At 37.6% G+C, this 16,448-nt stretch overlaps 2 protein-coding genes across 2 annotated transcripts; one reads left to right on the forward strand and one right to left on the reverse strand.

Annotated features, from left to right (window-relative positions):
- The first annotated feature begins 4,253 nt into the window (after nt 1-4,253).
- On the forward strand, nt 4,254-14,895 carry LOC141605019 (tropinone reductase homolog At5g06060-like). Its single transcript, XM_074423653.1, has 5 exons — nt 4,254-4,550; nt 4,678-4,885; nt 12,157-12,373; nt 12,462-12,568; nt 14,413-14,895. The coding sequence occupies exons 1-5, from the start codon at nt 4,474-4,476 to the stop codon at nt 14,599-14,601; spliced, it is 798 nt and encodes a 265-aa protein (XP_074279754.1). The 5' UTR covers nt 4,254-4,473; the 3' UTR covers nt 14,602-14,895.
- Nucleotides 14,896-15,156: 261 nt separating this feature from the next.
- On the reverse strand, nt 15,157-15,691 carry LOC141605030 (uncharacterized; the record flags this gene model as incomplete). The annotated part of the gene is made up of 1 exon (XM_074423661.1): nt 15,157-15,691. A coding segment is annotated over one exon (354 nt), but the record flags the coding sequence as incomplete, so codon positions are not given.
- Between the last annotated feature and the right edge of the window lie 757 nt (nt 15,692-16,448).

Raw genomic sequence — 16,448 nt, forward strand, 5'->3', positions numbered from 1 at the left:
GGTTTTCCCCTAATTTCCCACTAACCCTAGTTAAGGAAACTACTCACTCATTATCAAGTTTAACATGATAACAAGGTTGTCAATCATACCAGCAAGGCAAAACATGATGAACAAATGAAGATGATTAACAATAATTAAAAAGGATTAAGAGAGAATTATACCTAAAAAGATGATTCCAAATAATAAAGCAAAGAATAATAGAAGTACTTGATGATTGATGGAAGGTTGTCAATCCTCCAAATAAACCCAAATAATCTTCTAATTACCCAAAATAAATGATGAACAATAGAGAAATTAAGAAAAGATTAAGAAATGAGATTTGTATTAATGCTAAATTAAGAGTTGATTACAAGATTAAGAGAGTATTAAGACTTGATTAAGATAGGATTAAGATGACATGATAATCTAGGTAGTACAAAGGGGTATTTATACTAAAGATTAGGTACAAAGATTAGGGTTACTAAGGGCTTAAATGACTATTAAGATGCTTAAGAAAAGTTGAGGAAGTGCTCCTCTCCAAGGAGATGCTCATCTCCGTTTTGGTAGTCTCCAGGAAATATGCTCGTCCCGAGCGTATAGGCAGCAGGCACGGTGGGTTCTGCATGGGAATCCGAGCGGATCATGGGAGAGACGCTCGGATTGTTTCGCCTCATGACGAGCGTCTTGGCATCGGGACGCTCGGATTCTGGGCAGGGAGACGCTCGTCGTGGGCAGAGAGACGCTCGGATTCTGGGTCAACACTTCTCTTTTCTTTTTTCCTTAACAATCCTCGGGGATCTTGTTGGGGATGCAAGGATCCTTTCATCATTACCCAATCTACTTTATTATCTACATAGGCTTTCTAGTATCGTCTTCCCTTTGATGCTTGGTCATTGAATTCGATCAATTTAGCTCCATTTTGCCATGAAAATGCAAGGTTTGCACTCCTTTCCTACCAAGGGAACAAAACCTCAAAGAATATGCAAAACGGGAAACTAAAGATAGTAAATGTCCCAATTATGCACTAAAAAGCATAGGAACGAGGCTAATTCGGGGAATAAATATGCTCAAATATGAGTCACTTCAGAAAGCTCGAGTAAAAATGGCGGAAGAGAGAGAAATGAAAAATGTTGAATGAGTTTGAGGGTTAGGGTTTTGATGAAGTGGTATGATTAATATTAAGGGAGCCATTAGTTGTTCGGGTTAGGGTTAATATGGGTTGGGCTAATTTAATTAGTGTGGGCTATTTTTTCTTTGGGCTGAATAAGTAATGGGTGTAGATACCTCGTTTCTACACCTTCCGCCAACCACCTAGTGATGATTGGGCCGCATGTTTGGTACGCGCGGAACGATTTATAGCAGTCCATAAGTTTATCGTCAGGTGATAGCTCAAACACTTGTGTCTACCCCATGATCGTCATCTACGCGCCGATACGGTCGTTTTGACAGTAATTAGAGTTCATTTGGAGTCCGGGTCAAAAACCGCTACATTATCTAAGAAACCGTTTAAAATGCCGAGTCAGAATGTTCTAGAATGTTCTAGATATTTATTCCTAAATTAAATTTTATATCTTTTGGTAAAATATATCCCATATATCATATTTTACGGAATAAGGAAGTAGAGATCCACCGCAATTCCATAATAGAAACGTGGAAATCTTTCTTCCGCAGGAGAAAACCTCTGGAGAAATGACGTAGCAGGTTCTGCGCCTCTTGGAAGGACCACAGCAGCTGCTGCGCCTCTTCTCCAGCCATGTTTTGGCTGTTTACGGAATATTTCCGTAATTTTTTTCCAAAGTTTGTGTCATTCCCAAACTCTTCACATTTTTTGGTATAAATAGAGACCTTCGATCTCCATATTTTTCAAGCGAGTGTCCGCCCTTCTCTTCTCCCTTTGCATTCTAGACTTTGCTCTAAGCTTTCGACGCCTACGTGCTTGATCAATCGACCACGTAAGCTCAGATCATTCTGATTTCCAGTCACGTTGCATGACCGACCAATTTGACCACTACACACCAATCAATTAATCTAAAATCCTCCAACGAGGGCACTTCTTCTGCATGTAACCGACAACATATCAAATATGAATAACTTCCCTAATCATTAGTAGAGGCTGCTATCGAGGCGGGCGGGATTAGGTGTTCAGTAAAAGGACTTCCTAATACGTACCCTCACCCCCTTACTCCAGATCTATGTGAACATCTGTGTTCATTAGCATCCACGAGAGTCATTCTAGACATAAGAATTTTAAGGGTAACGAGTTCTTAGTGTTCATGTCACTACTTCGTGTCTTGACATGACACGAGGTATTCGAACGGTTCCAATTTCCCTTAAAAATTGGTGCCGACTCCACAAATGCAGGCTTATTCAACCTTTCAGCGGTTTCAATGCCTCACAAATTGGTAACGGCCCATGACGTGCTTTGACAATCAAAGGTTCCGTGGGAGAAGTGTCGCCGCCTTAAACATCACAGACGCGCGGGTGGCCCATGTCCACAATGGGACATTCAGTAAATATGGAAAGGCCATAAGGACTATATATTGTCAAAAGTTCATTGAAATATATGATCAAAAAAAGGAAAGGGGAAGATAGTAAAGTTGCCTCAAAATGGAAAAGAGAAGATACAAAAAACATGGACGGAGTATTGTTAAAAGGAAAGTTTTTTGACCAATTTGACACCCTTTTTGTATTCTTTTTACCAATTTGTCATGCGTGAAAGTTTTTTCTTACCAATTTGGCAACTATCCGCCTTTTTAATTACAATTTGGTAGTTTGATCAGTGAATTATAGTGCGAGCTAACCTTCCCGATTTAGATCATCCTTACTAGACACGGCAATCGAGTCGTTCATGTCGGGTAATGTTAGATTCGGTCATATCGGGTCACGACTAGGTTCGGGTTCGGGTCGCTTATGGGTTGGCTAGTCGGATAAATTGTTTACTTGGTTTGGGCGGGTTAGGTTCGAGTAATTGCCAAGTCGGGTCATTTAGACAGATTTGTTGGGTCTTGGCCTAGTTTTGGTTGGGTCGGGTCATTGTCGAGTCGAGTCGAGTCATTAACAGCCTAACAAGTGCCTTTTTGGGTCGTGTAATTATGGTAATTTGTCGGGTCTAGTCGGGTTTGAGTTTGGATTTGCTTGGTTTCATCAATTCATTATCAGTCCAATGTTTATGATTATTTTACCTGTTTGAAATGAGGTATGATCATTATTCAGCGAAGTTATAAGGCTACTTTATAAAACTAATTCATAATGTCAATTTATTTTGGTCTTTATCGTCTTGACTTTTCATTTATATGGAGGTTATATTTCGAGATAATATCAGTTATCTTTCAGATCGAGTCAGTTATCACCTGTTCAGGTTAGCTTTTTGGTCAATTTCAGGACGACTCATCTATTGGTCGAGTATGGTCAAAGCTTATATCATGCCGATTCGGGTTATAGGTCATTCTCTAGTCAGTTGGGTTCGTTTTCGGGTCGACCTTAATTGGAGTACGGGTCATCATTGGGTCGGGTCAATTGCAACATTTTTATATCCTTTCGGATTTGGTTTGCTCGGTTCAGGTCGGGTGACTTGGGTGGGTTGATTGCAGTTCATAGACTATACATCTGAGGTAGTACTAGACCTGACAAAACGGGTCAACGGGTCGGGTCAATTCGGGTCGGGTCAGTTCGGGTTTCTCATTGATTTCGGGTTAACTCGGGTCAGGACGGGTCATTTCGGGTTTCGGGTCTGTTTCGGGTTTGTTGTCGGGTTAGTTCCGGATCAAGCGGGTCGGGTTGTTTCGGGTCGGGTCATTTTCGGGTAATGAATAATAGAGAAATTGTAATTTCAAATCTTTTCAGTTCAATTAGAGTTATATTTTGTCGGGTTATTTTCGGGGTTGGTGGTTTCGGATCGGGTCATTTTCGGGCCAGGCCAGTTCAGGTCAAGAAAGCTCGGGTCATGTTCGGGTCGGGTCGGGTCAATTCGGGTTTTCGGGTCACATTCGGGTGATGTAGTTTGGGTCACTTCGGGTCTCGGGTCAGCTTTTTTAGGTCGGGTCAATCGGGTCGGGTTGCTTTTGTCAGGTCTAGGTAGTACCTCTTATTGTTTATTTTCTGAGTTTTATTTTATAGTTATTGAGTTCTGTTTTAGTATAAAGTTTTTTAGCACATTTACTAAAACATTACACTAAAAAAATATAATATTGCTCAAAAATTATATTTATAAATGGTAATATGCTCAGAAAAAATGTGTATATGCTCAAAAATTAAGGTCTAAGGTACTACCTCATATGCGTAATCTTTTTTCTCGGGGTGATTGGGGTCTACAAGGCCACTCGGTGGCTTGCACTTACGGCTGTGAAATGCGATTTTATTAGATGAAAGCATTTAAATCCCAGTTTCCTAAATCGGAATAAGCGTTTGTGGGGTAATAAAATCGTAATCTGAATAATAATCATACTGTTCTTCTGGTCTGTCAAATCAAAATATTCCATTACAGAAAAACAATCAATGGCTTCCACAAGTTCAAAAAGATGGTCTCTTTCCGGCATGACTGCTCTTGTCACTGGTGGCACTCGTGGAATTGGGTATTTTTCTTACCATCTCTTTTCCCTTATTTAAGTTAATCTTACCCATATAATTCTAAATGAAACGAAAAAGATGTAATTAAATTTTCATAAACTGAATGAAGAAATTATGTTGGAATTAATATAGGCATGCAGTAGTGGAAGAACTAGGTGGGTTTGGAGCAAGAATACATCTTTGTTCAAGGAATGAAGTTGAACTTAACAAGTGTTTAGAAGAATGGAAGATTAAGGGTTTTGATGTTACTGGTTCTGTTTGTGATGTTACATTTAGAGATCAAAGAGAGAAGCTTTTGCATGCTGTTTCTTCTGTTTTTGATGGAAAGCTTAATATTCTTGTGAGTTTTCATTTTTCCTACAAATTTTTTGATTATTGGGTTTTGGGTCTGTTTTAATTAATTTAGATAGAATAGATGAGCTTAAACTCTTTTAGGTTTTTATAAGACGGGGTAATTCTGCATACATCCGACCCATTAACCTGACACTGGCGGTAGCTGTTGTTCTATTAACTGATAGTAATTTTCCACTAAAATAGGTTAGTAAACATGTTGTTTATAAGATTATATTACGATTTATTGTGGATTAATAGGTGCCAATTAGCTTTTGGTGATTAGTTAGTACAATGTCCATTATGAAATGCCAAAAGGATTTTTCCGAAAAAGTATCATGTTGGATGAGGCAAGAACTGCAACTTTGTCGGCATTGTAACTTTGTGAATTGTACTGTAGTTGATGATAGTTTCTGTTTTGTGGATTAGTGTTTCAATGTGAATTATACTTATACTCCCTTTGTTTTGTATATGTGATGTTATAGACTTTTAGCTATGAGTATCTGTTTCAAAATTATGGTATTCTATCATAGACTTTAGATTTTGAGATAAGGGGGGGCTGAAGAAAGGTATTGATGAGAATCTATGTTGCTCGGACTCGATTAGAAGTATCCGACATGGGTACGTGTCCAAATGTCGGATTCGTCTATTTTATGAAAAAATGGTCAAAAATGAAGTGTTCGAGTGTCCTACCCATGTCCAAGTGTCCAGTGTCCGACACGGGTACTCGAGGTCATATTGAAGAGTCAGAGCAACATAGATGAGAATATGACATGCATAGTATCAGTAGGAAACTTGGCAGGTGAAAGATACTCAACTTTTTTAGAAAGGCCAGATTTCTCAGTTTCAACTTTCAAGGGAATTAATAACAATTTATCAATTAAATATATAGCCATCCTATTTCATAACTTGTGTGTATAGCTTAGTTTTAAAATGAAGGAGACGCACCGAATTGACAAGGACTCAAGGGAAAGAGGTGCGAGGTGAAGGCATGCGGCACATTGTATTTGCACACAAACTTGTAATTTATAATCAATTTTTTTTGCAGCAAGACCATCTTTTTGGATTCTAAAGAAGGTTTGCCATGTAAAGAAACAAAAGCTAGGTACTAGAGGGGAAAGCAAAATAAAAGTACTAGAAAAAAATATGGAAATTGCATAGTAGTGCATGTCATTAGCTTAAGGCACACGTAAGGTGCCCGACCTCAGTGACCCTTGCGGGTGAGCTTTATTAAACTTAAGCTGCATAGTTCTAATACATCACATATATTGAAGTAGTGTTGAACCAGAGAGTAGTATATATGCCTAGTGACATCAGTTTTATAAAATTTATGTAAGTGAATTACTTTGCTGTGTATTTCATAGGCCTGTTCTTTTCTAGATACAGTGAAGCTGAATAGCTGATGCTTTAAAAGCCGAGCCATGCAGTTCGTCTTGATGTCGTCATTTTTGGTTTTGTTCATTTTTCATCGCACCACCATGTACTAGCAATTCTTATGTAAAGGCACTCTTGCCATACCAAATAGTGAGACCGTCTGTTAGATATCTTCTGAAAACCTTCTCTCTGACCTGAACTGTACCTTGCATTGGTAACTTGTAGCACATAGCAACAAGTACATTTGGAATGAATGTCACTATCCTGGCCTCATGATAACTTCCAAAACTTGCCAAACAGTACAAACGATGCTACGTTGTACCGCTATGTTAGAGCTTGCTCTATTTGATTAGAGCGGTATTATTTCCATATAAAACTGGAATCCATCAATCCAGTGAGTCTGATATTCTTACCCTTTTTGAAGGATTTGACCCAAATAGATGAAATCAGCCGGGGGAATGGGTGATTGCATGCCTATTCTGTAACTTGGGTAAGACAAGTAAGGCCCTGTTCTTTTGGACTTAAAGTTGCTGAACTTAACTTAATTTTTCTGAACTTAACTTAATTTTGCTGAACTTAACTTATTTTTGCTGAACTTTTCTGAACTTAATTTTGCTGAACTTTTCTGAACTTAATTTTGCTGAACTTAATTTTGCTGAACTTTTCTGAACTTAATTTTGCTGGACTTAACTTATAATAACTTGAACTTTTCTGAATTAAAATAATCTTACTTAAATTAACTTAATTTAATTTCACTTAATACTACTACTACTACTAATAATAATAATAAAGAAATAAAGAAATATAACTAAAAACACAAGTGAAGATTATAAAATACTTTATTTTATAAATTAATATGTTCGTACACATTACCTAATACATAATAAAAATAAAAAGTAAATCACATTATTTTTTTTTTCTTTCTAATCATCTAGTTCCATATTATCATCTTCCTCGTCACTTTCTTCTTCATCTTCATTTGAGCTCACCCCGTCAAATCCATTGCCTCGCCAAATGTTCTTGACTATGTTATTTCGCACCTTGTACATAGCTTTTTTCCGCTTCTTATCAAACATGCCTGAATTTGTTGTCCCTAGGATGTTCTCATGTTGTACAACAGGTATCCCAAGAGTGTGCATCCGTATAAAATTATGAAGTGTAAAAGTAGAAACAATAATGGACATTTGATACTTAGGTAGTTAGGTGACATTTGAGGCATAACTTTTGACACCTTCCACTATTTTTTCAATTGACCAAATGCCATTTCAACTTTCATTCTCAATGACACGAATGTCGGTAATTAAAATGCTCTAACATACCTTCGGGGGGTCTATGTTTAAATTCGGGCATATGGCATCTAAGATTTGCTTTTTTATCGCTAATAGGAGACAAATATCCTATTGTATTCAGGTATCCGGAGTCCACTAGATAATATTTTCCTTTAGGTGGATGCGGGAAAGCATATTTGGAATTAGTTAAAGCATCCCGCCATACCGTAACGTCATGGGCACTTCCCTCCCACCCAACATGGATAAATGTGAAGATTCTATCAAAAGAACAAGAGGCTAACACATTCCAACTTTTGCTACCATGGCGATTTCGAAACGGCGCCCCATTTTCGTCTTTCACAAGTGCTTGTATATGAGTTCCATCTAAAGCGCCAATAACATTCTGAAATAAGAGTAAAAGTTAATCAAGAACATTTGAAACCAAGAGCTAAGCAAATACATCCTAAATTCATGCTGGAATACATGGGAAGGTAGGCCTAAAATGGGAACTGGCGCAGATACAATCAACTACACATCCCTTGCAGCAGTGAAAATACAAATCCTCTACAGACCCTAATGCAAAGAAAGACCTCCAAATTACATACTAAAATATGCTGATTACTACTGTCATATAAAGTGTTTTCAATTATTGATTGCTGGTGGTATTTTACAGAACCTGTATTTATTTTACACAGCCATGACATAAAAGGCGGAAAATAAAATGTAAACTAACAATTAAAAGAAATGGCGGATAATATACCTTAAAACTATGTTACTCGGACTCGTCTACTCGTATCCGACAAAATACATATCGGAGTATCTGATACGGCTATTTTGTGCGAAATTTTCAATATTTTGGTATAAAATGAAGTATCTATGTGTCGTATCGTATCCGACAAAATACGTATCGGATACGGAATACGGCAAGTAAGTGAAGTATCCGAGTAACATAGCCTTAAAATAAGGCCAATAGAGTGAGTTGGTTTCAACCTCGGGAGGCACCTCTGATAAATCCCGATGAGGCCTAATAATGTCATAAGATAATACGACCAACGCATCCAACACTTTTCTAAAATACTTGCATATGGTAGATATTGAATGCTTGAATCTATCCGCAACATCACGATAAGAAGCTCCTTTGGCCAATATGTATAAACAAATTCCTACTTGCTCGTCAACTTTAACATATTTACCATCTACTAACAAATTTCTTTCGATCATCAAATTGACAAGTTGGTTATACATAACTCTATCAAGTCGTAACTGCTCTTTACACGAAGTAGAGTTTTCATTCAACAATCTATGTATGTACTCCGCACCACTTTCTCCCCTTTCCCTTCTAGGTCGCCTAATTGTAGTTTCGGGCAATAACTCATTGTCGTTAAACGATCTCCTCAATTCCTCCAATCCAACAATCATAGCCGCACGCCTTATTATATCATGCATTCTATACCAAAATGAAATATAAGTAACAAATCCTACAATCACCAAGGATACACACCTTAAACAAAACAAAGCTAAACACCGTACAGCAAAGAAAACTGAACTCTCACGAGAAAATAATATAACTTGAACAAAGTAGTGTCAACATCAAGCTTTAAAATCCAACATCATAATCAAATTAAACAAAGTACTCCAAGCGTAGAAGTTCTTACATCCAACATGAAAGTTAAAAAAAATTACACCCAAACCAAACTACTACAGAGGATAAAATGTGTCAATCCCTTGCAAATAAATCAATTTCTGATTATCATTTTGTAGAGATAGGAAATTTTCAGCATGTTTCTCATCACTCAAATACCTAATGGCTTTGACGAAGTACTCGTCACCATTTCTCTCTGCTACTTCCAACCTTGTCAATTCCGCACTAACCAATTGAGATTTTGAAGGTGCATTTGATGAACCAATGCCCGACAATAGCTGTATGACACTATCAAAACTTGCTTGCCTACGCTTGTTTTCAATTGAGTAACAGGATTCCCCACTTTTTCGTTTATGAGACATCTTATTAGAAACTTTTCGAACAACTGACCTAGGTGGAGATCTACTCTCGTTACCGGACAAGCTCACTTCTGGCTGATCACTGTTTTCTTCATCTTCATTATCTCCAGAACTTTCATCAATATTAAGGGCGTTCAAATTATCAGCCAAGTATGATGGCCCTTTTCCCATTGCCGGAGAAAAGCAACCACCCACACCATGAGCAGTTTTACCATCAAATAATTGGATTAAGAGATCAATATTTGGCAACCCATTCCTAATTATTTTCTTACCATACTTAACGTTCCGCTGTATAAAAAAAATTCTTATATTCACATTTGGACAAATTAAAAGAATTTCAATGTAAATTAATTAGTAAATAATTTTACCTCTAGATATGCCTTATATCTCTCCAAAGACTCCTCTTGGACATCTACTTTTTTGTCCTAGGATCGTATGCTATCCTTAGGTTAAATTTTGCAATTCTTCCCATGACTTTAACTTTTCTTTCGAATCAGAAAAATGGTTTCTTGCTTGCTTTTCGTTAATTTCAGTCCCAACTTGTGCACTAAAAACCTTCGCGATGCTAATCCAATTATACTTGCTAGTTCCTTTATTTTTCTCATCAATCAAAATTTTAAGCATTTTCTTTGAATTGTCATCCGTCCAGCTAAACCTCCCCATTTTCTTTATATGAAACAAAATTAACAATAGCACATACAATATAGTTAAATGATAATTCTGTAGCATTTTTTAAACATGATTTTTTTATGGAAAACATTAAAGCAAGTAGCTATAGGTCTCTTGGTATCATTCACATAAATGGACAATAGATATAGATGAAGCAATGGATAAGACAATTAAAGCATTAAGGTAGCATTCATAATCACAATAGCGTTCATCCAAGACCGTAAACAACCAAGTCCCAAAACGGAAACGTCAATAAAGAAACGAGTCACTTTACAGAAAACGCCCCAGATCCTACATTATATTCATAAATGAACTATAAATCATAAACGAGTCAATTAACAGAAATCAATCAAATTTAAACTATAATTACCTCACTTAAACAACAAATAATCCCATTTTTTAGGCAACCAAGATTAAAATTATGTGCATAAGTTGAAATAAAAAAATACAAAACTGCAATTGGATCTTACAATTAACAACTGCAAGGAGAAATCAGAACTAGACTAATTAAAAAAATATACAAAATGGATAAAGTAAAGGAAATAAACCTGAAGGAAAATGGAGTTTTGAATGAAAACGGTTGGAGATAGAGAGGACTGAGGAGTGACGACTGTGAATAATAAATGGGATAGGTAGGAGAGTGAGGGCTGTGAGGGTTTTGATGCTTGTGTCGTTTTAATGGGTGGGTTAGGCCTTAGGGAATCAGCTAGTCTTGTTTGTGACGGGCTAATCCCGTCACAAGCTTGTGACCTCTCATAAAAGGGGAGGAGGGGACAAGGTGGGGCACCCCCCATGTGCTTCCCACTCACCTTTCAATGGGTATTTTGTGAGAGAAAACGGTATCCGTCACAAACTTGTGCCCTAAATAATGTCATAATCAATCACATTCATAAAGCAACATTCACTGATACGGACACGGGATATTGGTTGGATACAACAGTTGCAAAACGACCCTTCAACGATAACGAAGATGGGAAAATGCATAGAAGCCATGGATAGAGTAATGAAGGAGAGCAAAGAGAAAACGTTTGTTTTTGTTTTCCTCAAAAAAAAATCATGGGGAGGAGTGGGTAGATTTATGGGGAACTGAGGTTTTTTCTCGTAGAATTACAATCAATAACATTATTAACAATATTATTCGGGGGGAACAAATATTAGCTGAGTCCAATTTCACACGTTGGATCCTTCTAAAAAGAGTACCTGTGTCCTTGAATTTAAGATTCAAGGATCCGACACTCTGATCCATACCCGTGTTGGATCCTCGTACCCGAGTCCAAGCATCACAGGTGCCCCCCATGTTCATAAATAGTTTGGATTTAAACCCCGTTTAAGCAAAAAAATCAAATTTTGGATTGGAAATATGTTTCATTCCAATGATAAATTCAAGTTTCAATTTTTTCACTTGTTCGGTTTCAAACATCTAGGATTGCTGGTTTCAACATTGAAAACAATACGTATTACCTTAGTGCTGCAATGGCTAAATGTATGAAGCCTGCGCATTTGTGCTTCAAAACACGGACGGAGTGTTTCAGTAATGTATGAAGCCTTGTGGTTTGGTGCTTCAAAGCACGGACTGATTGTGTCAGTATGACTGTTTACAGCTACTTAACATAAAAACCGCGAACAGTTTAGTGAGACATTTTGCTTTGTTTTATCATATTCAGTGGCAAAGGATAGTGTGTCTAATTGCGACGAAAATTGCATCAACTCACTGCTTCATGACATAGAAGCATGACTATTTAATGAGTCACTGTGCTATTCAATCATATCCTGAAGCCAAAGAATAACAAGTCTTTGTCTCCATTAGCAATTTGATTGCCATGTCATCTATGTGATTATAGGTTTTACATATTTTGAGTACATGTGCATCTCACTGACCCAAAAAACTGCTTTAGAATTTTTACGTGCTCATCATAGTTATTTGTAAATTTAAGGTATTAATACATTTATTTAATAATTCGGCATCCAGGTAAACAATGCCGGTACAAACATTCGGAAACCAACTACAGAGTTTAGTGCAGAAGAGTATGCAAAAGTAATGGCCACCAATTTGGAATCTGCTTATCACCTTTGCCAGCTTGCACACCCTCTTTTGAAGAACTCTGGAGTAGGTAGCATAGTTTTCATATCATCTGTTGCCGGGGTTACCCATTTGGGTACCGGATCTGTTTATGGAGCTAGTAAAGGTGAATTATTAGTTACCCATTTCCTTTCACATGTACCTTTCAGCGAAATATTTATTAGTAATTACACTTTTGCTTGTTAAATTTTCAGCTGCGATTAATCAGCTCACGAAAAATCTAGCATGTGAATGGGCGAAAGATAATATAAGGGCCAACTCTGTTTCCCCTTGGTATATCAAAACTTCGCTTGTGGACCATGTGAGATTTCTGATCTTTTTTGTATTTAATACTTGATATTTTCGGGTCGTTGCATTATATCATTATATTATCTTGTTGTACCTCTTGTATCTTTTGCATATTTTGTTCAGATATATAGATCAGAACAGGAAATTTTAACATTGAAGTTGAGCATACGGTGTATGTTGTTCCTTGTTCTACTATCAGATTTTTACTCCTAAAGGGTAGTTAGTACTTCAGGGGCGTTTGGTTACAAATAGGGAAAAGGAAAGAAATTGAGAAAGGATATGAAAAGGAAAGGAAATGTATACCCTTAGATTTAATAACTTGTTTGGTACTTGAAAGGGAATTGATAAAAATTACCCATACCCAACAACCACCCAGGATCCCTCCCACACCAAACCAAAACCTCCATGCCCTACCCTAAAACACCCCAAAACCACCGAAACTGACCTTCTCAGCCAAAACAAACCACTATCACCAGAACTCGTGACCGCTGTTGTATTGGCAGCGACATCTCCGGCACACAAGACCACTTTTCGGTTCGGATTTTTCAAGGAAGCCAATTGTGGTGTAGTTTGACAGAATTTGTTGTTTATGTTGTAAATCTGAGATTTTAGGGTGACTAACAAAAGTGTCAAACAAACATCGACTAAGGGAAAGGAGCGGTTTCATTCTCTTTCCCTTTCCTAAGTACCCTTTACCAAACAGCCCCTTAGTAGTTATCGGGGAAAAATGTAATGCTTAACCACCCCCACCCCCAATCGAGTTGATTGTTTTTTGTTATTTTTGTGAGGGTGAGCGTGGGCGTGCTTTCTTCCTTCAGACCTTTACCCTCGGGGATATCTCATAGATGAACATCGCTTACTTGGAGCTAGAAGCCTAGAAATTTGAATAAGTCTATATTGTTTCGGCTCGCCTCAATTGCTGGACACGACATGGTGTTGGAGTATCGGACACCAGCAATTTGTGAAAAAGTTCTGTTTTTTATCCTATATGAAGTGTTACTTAAAAGTGTAGTCTTCTGTTGGAGTTTAGAGTGTTTGACAAGCACACAGTCAAAATGAATTGTCGAAATAGTCTCAGCGAAAGGCTTTGGCTTGTTTTTGTGATTCAATGCATTCATTTTCATATATGAGCTCTCTTCTTATACAGGGATATCCAGCTCTTTGAAAGAACACTATAGCTCCAATCATTTGCATTAGTATGCTTATTTTCGGCAATTACCTTGGCAAATTGGTCTTACGATAGGACGAGTGAATATTCAAGGTCTCGCTGTAAGTTTTTGGTGTTCCACGTTGAATACATACCCCTGAATCATAGAAGCGCACTATGCCCCAATATATGACGACTTACACAACATATTGTGAACTTAAAGTCATATGGCAGTCTTTCTTGTGTATATTAAATTACTTCGTAGTTTAATTTTTTTTTTTTAGACAAGTGTACTTCGTAGTTTAATTGTTGCCTGTTTGTTTAGTAGATTCCAATAACTTATGCATGGTACGGCAGTTATGTCTGTAGCAACATAAGGAATTGGAATTTAGGATCAAGTAGAGGTATAATTAGCCAACAATTGGACTGATATTGATGTTTATCTTGATTCTCAAAATCGGATTCTTTTCCCAAGTGACATACAAATCTTGCCATTCGAGCCACTTTTTTGCTTTTTCTAATAGAACCAGGGGGATTGAAGACCATTGTTGTACTAATTTTCTCTTTTTTGGTAAATGTTGGATCCATGATTTAGTGGTACCCGTTATTCCCATGCAATTTCCTTTCATCTTGAATAAAAACTCTTTAAGAGTCGTTCATGACTGCATTAACCAAGTCTATTTTAACTTGTTTGTGAACCTGATTTTCAGTTGCTTGCCGATAAGAGCTTCGTTGAGAAGGTCGTCTCCCGGACGCCTCTGAGCCGGGTCGGAGAACCGGAGGAGGTGTCGTCAATTGTGGCATATCTCTGCCTTCCCGCTGCTTCTTACATCACTGGGCAAGTCATCTGTGTTGATGGTGGAATGAGCGTCAATGGCTTTAACCCTGGCCTTTGCTAGCTAGCAAGGATGCAATAACCTAAAACGTTCAGACCCTAAGGGCATTCATGTCTATGTTTGTGTCTTAAGACTTTTAGGTCTATTTTCTTCAAAGTTTACCACTACTGTAGTCGATTAATGTACAAGCCAGATGAGTAATTTTCCTTGTCAAAAAATAGAGTATATTTCTTGTGTAAGGGTATGATTATGCTGCCGGCGTCGTCTTTGTGGTTGACGGCGGTAGTGGTGGTGTTGGCGGTGGCAGTGGCAGTGGCGTTCTTGGGTTGTGTTGTGAATCGAAATTATTTGATGAAATCACTGTGTAAACTGCTGCTACAACGCTCTCTCTGGCAGTGAGCAGCTGAAGAGTGCTGCTTGTTTAAAATTTCCCCAGTGATTTCATCGAATAGTTTGGATTCACATATACATTTCGATGCAGGTATTGGGAGAGGTTCTGACATCTGAATATATGATCCAATTTTAGAACTTTTAAGTGACAGAGAGACTAAATTTATGTTAGTTTTGATTGTGTAGCAGTGTAGGTCATTGGCTTTGATAAAGAAGAAGTGTGGACATGGGTATATAAACTTATTGCATTAATCACAACACCATTTTGATAAAAGAAGCAACATATCAAGAAATTAGGACATCATATATAGCTAGATTTTGGGAAGAGCAAAAACAGGCTGAATTATTATTATTATTCCTTTGCTCTTTTATGCATGAACCTATTAGGTCTACGGTCTACGGTCTACCCCTAGTTGTAGTCACTTCCTTTGCCATTACGAGTACTGTCGACATAGGTTGGCCACAGGAAAGCACCGATGGCAAATTCTCGCTTGAAGGTGATGTCACCCTGGACAGTGAGGCCGTATTCAGCTAGAAGACGATCAAGGGTAGTTTCGGGCATTTGTTGGTAATCATCTTTGGTGTACCTGGGGTAGTGGAGTGGCATTTGGAAGTTGTTGATTCCACTATTTTTACTGTTTTCCATCTCTACCAAACTGCACTGCTTTTCTTCTGACTTGTGTCTTTTGTATATGCATCTCTTTAGGGTTCTAATCTTGATATTTATACAAGGGGGTCTGTGATTAGGAAAATGGGGAGAGAATTTGCATGACAAGGTTTAAAATGCATGCCAAAAGTCATAGAGATGGGGTGGTGTATCATCCCTCGATGTGCATGTTCAGTGTAAGTACTTCATGCAACTGGTCTCTTCTTCTGGTGCACGCACAAATTCATATTCAATTACTCATGTATTCAGGTACCTTATGTGACCTTGACATGAAAACAACATCCATTCCTGCATTATTATGACAAAGACCGTCTCCGAAACCAACTTCAGCTACTTAAGATGGGTGTATTGAACATGCATTAAGTTAGATACTGTATTGTCTAATTGACAGAAGTCTTATAAATACTCAAATGCACACATGGTTCGAACAATTTTTACCGAAATATAGATTCATTACTTCATTCCAATTTCCTCTATTTTACATTCATCCTAACTAGGGTGTTCATTAGTCGATCCGATCCGTAATTTTGGACCCGGCAACATTAAAAGTTCAATTCCGGTCACTGGGCAGGACTCGATTTTGCTGAACTAGGCCGGTTCGGACCGGAAAGTTTGAAATTAATATTACTTTTTTTTTTTAATTAAATAGCTTAATTGAGATCCTTTATAAATGTTGTTTAGAAATGCTTGTTTGTCATTATGACACTTAAAACAATACATATTCCTCATCTTTTCATGTATAACATTAATAATCGGGGACTTCATAAAGTTAACATAGTAGGAGAACATGATAAATTTCTATTTAATTAGTCCGGTTTGGTCTTGGATGGGAATTTCCTAGTACGGTTGAGGT

This window comes from Silene latifolia, chromosome 1, assembly GCF_048544455.1.
Source record: "Silene latifolia isolate original U9 population chromosome 1, ASM4854445v1, whole genome shotgun sequence".
NCBI classification, from domain to species: domain Eukaryota; kingdom Viridiplantae; phylum Streptophyta; class Magnoliopsida; order Caryophyllales; family Caryophyllaceae; genus Silene; species Silene latifolia.

Bases quoted from the DNA above. Each gene is read 5' to 3' on its own strand.
- LOC141605019 (XM_074423653.1), top strand. From the start codon at position 4,474: ATGGCTTCCACAAGTTCAAAAAGATGGTCTCTTTCCGGCATGACTGCT. The intron at 4,551-4,677 runs GTATTTTTCTTA...GAATTAATATAG, and splicing joins GGTGGCACTCGTGGAATTGG to GCATGCAGTAGTGGAAGAAC. The intron at 4,886-12,156 runs GTGAGTTTTCAT...TTCGGCATCCAG, and splicing joins ATGGAAAGCTTAATATTCTT to GTAAACAATGCCGGTACAAA.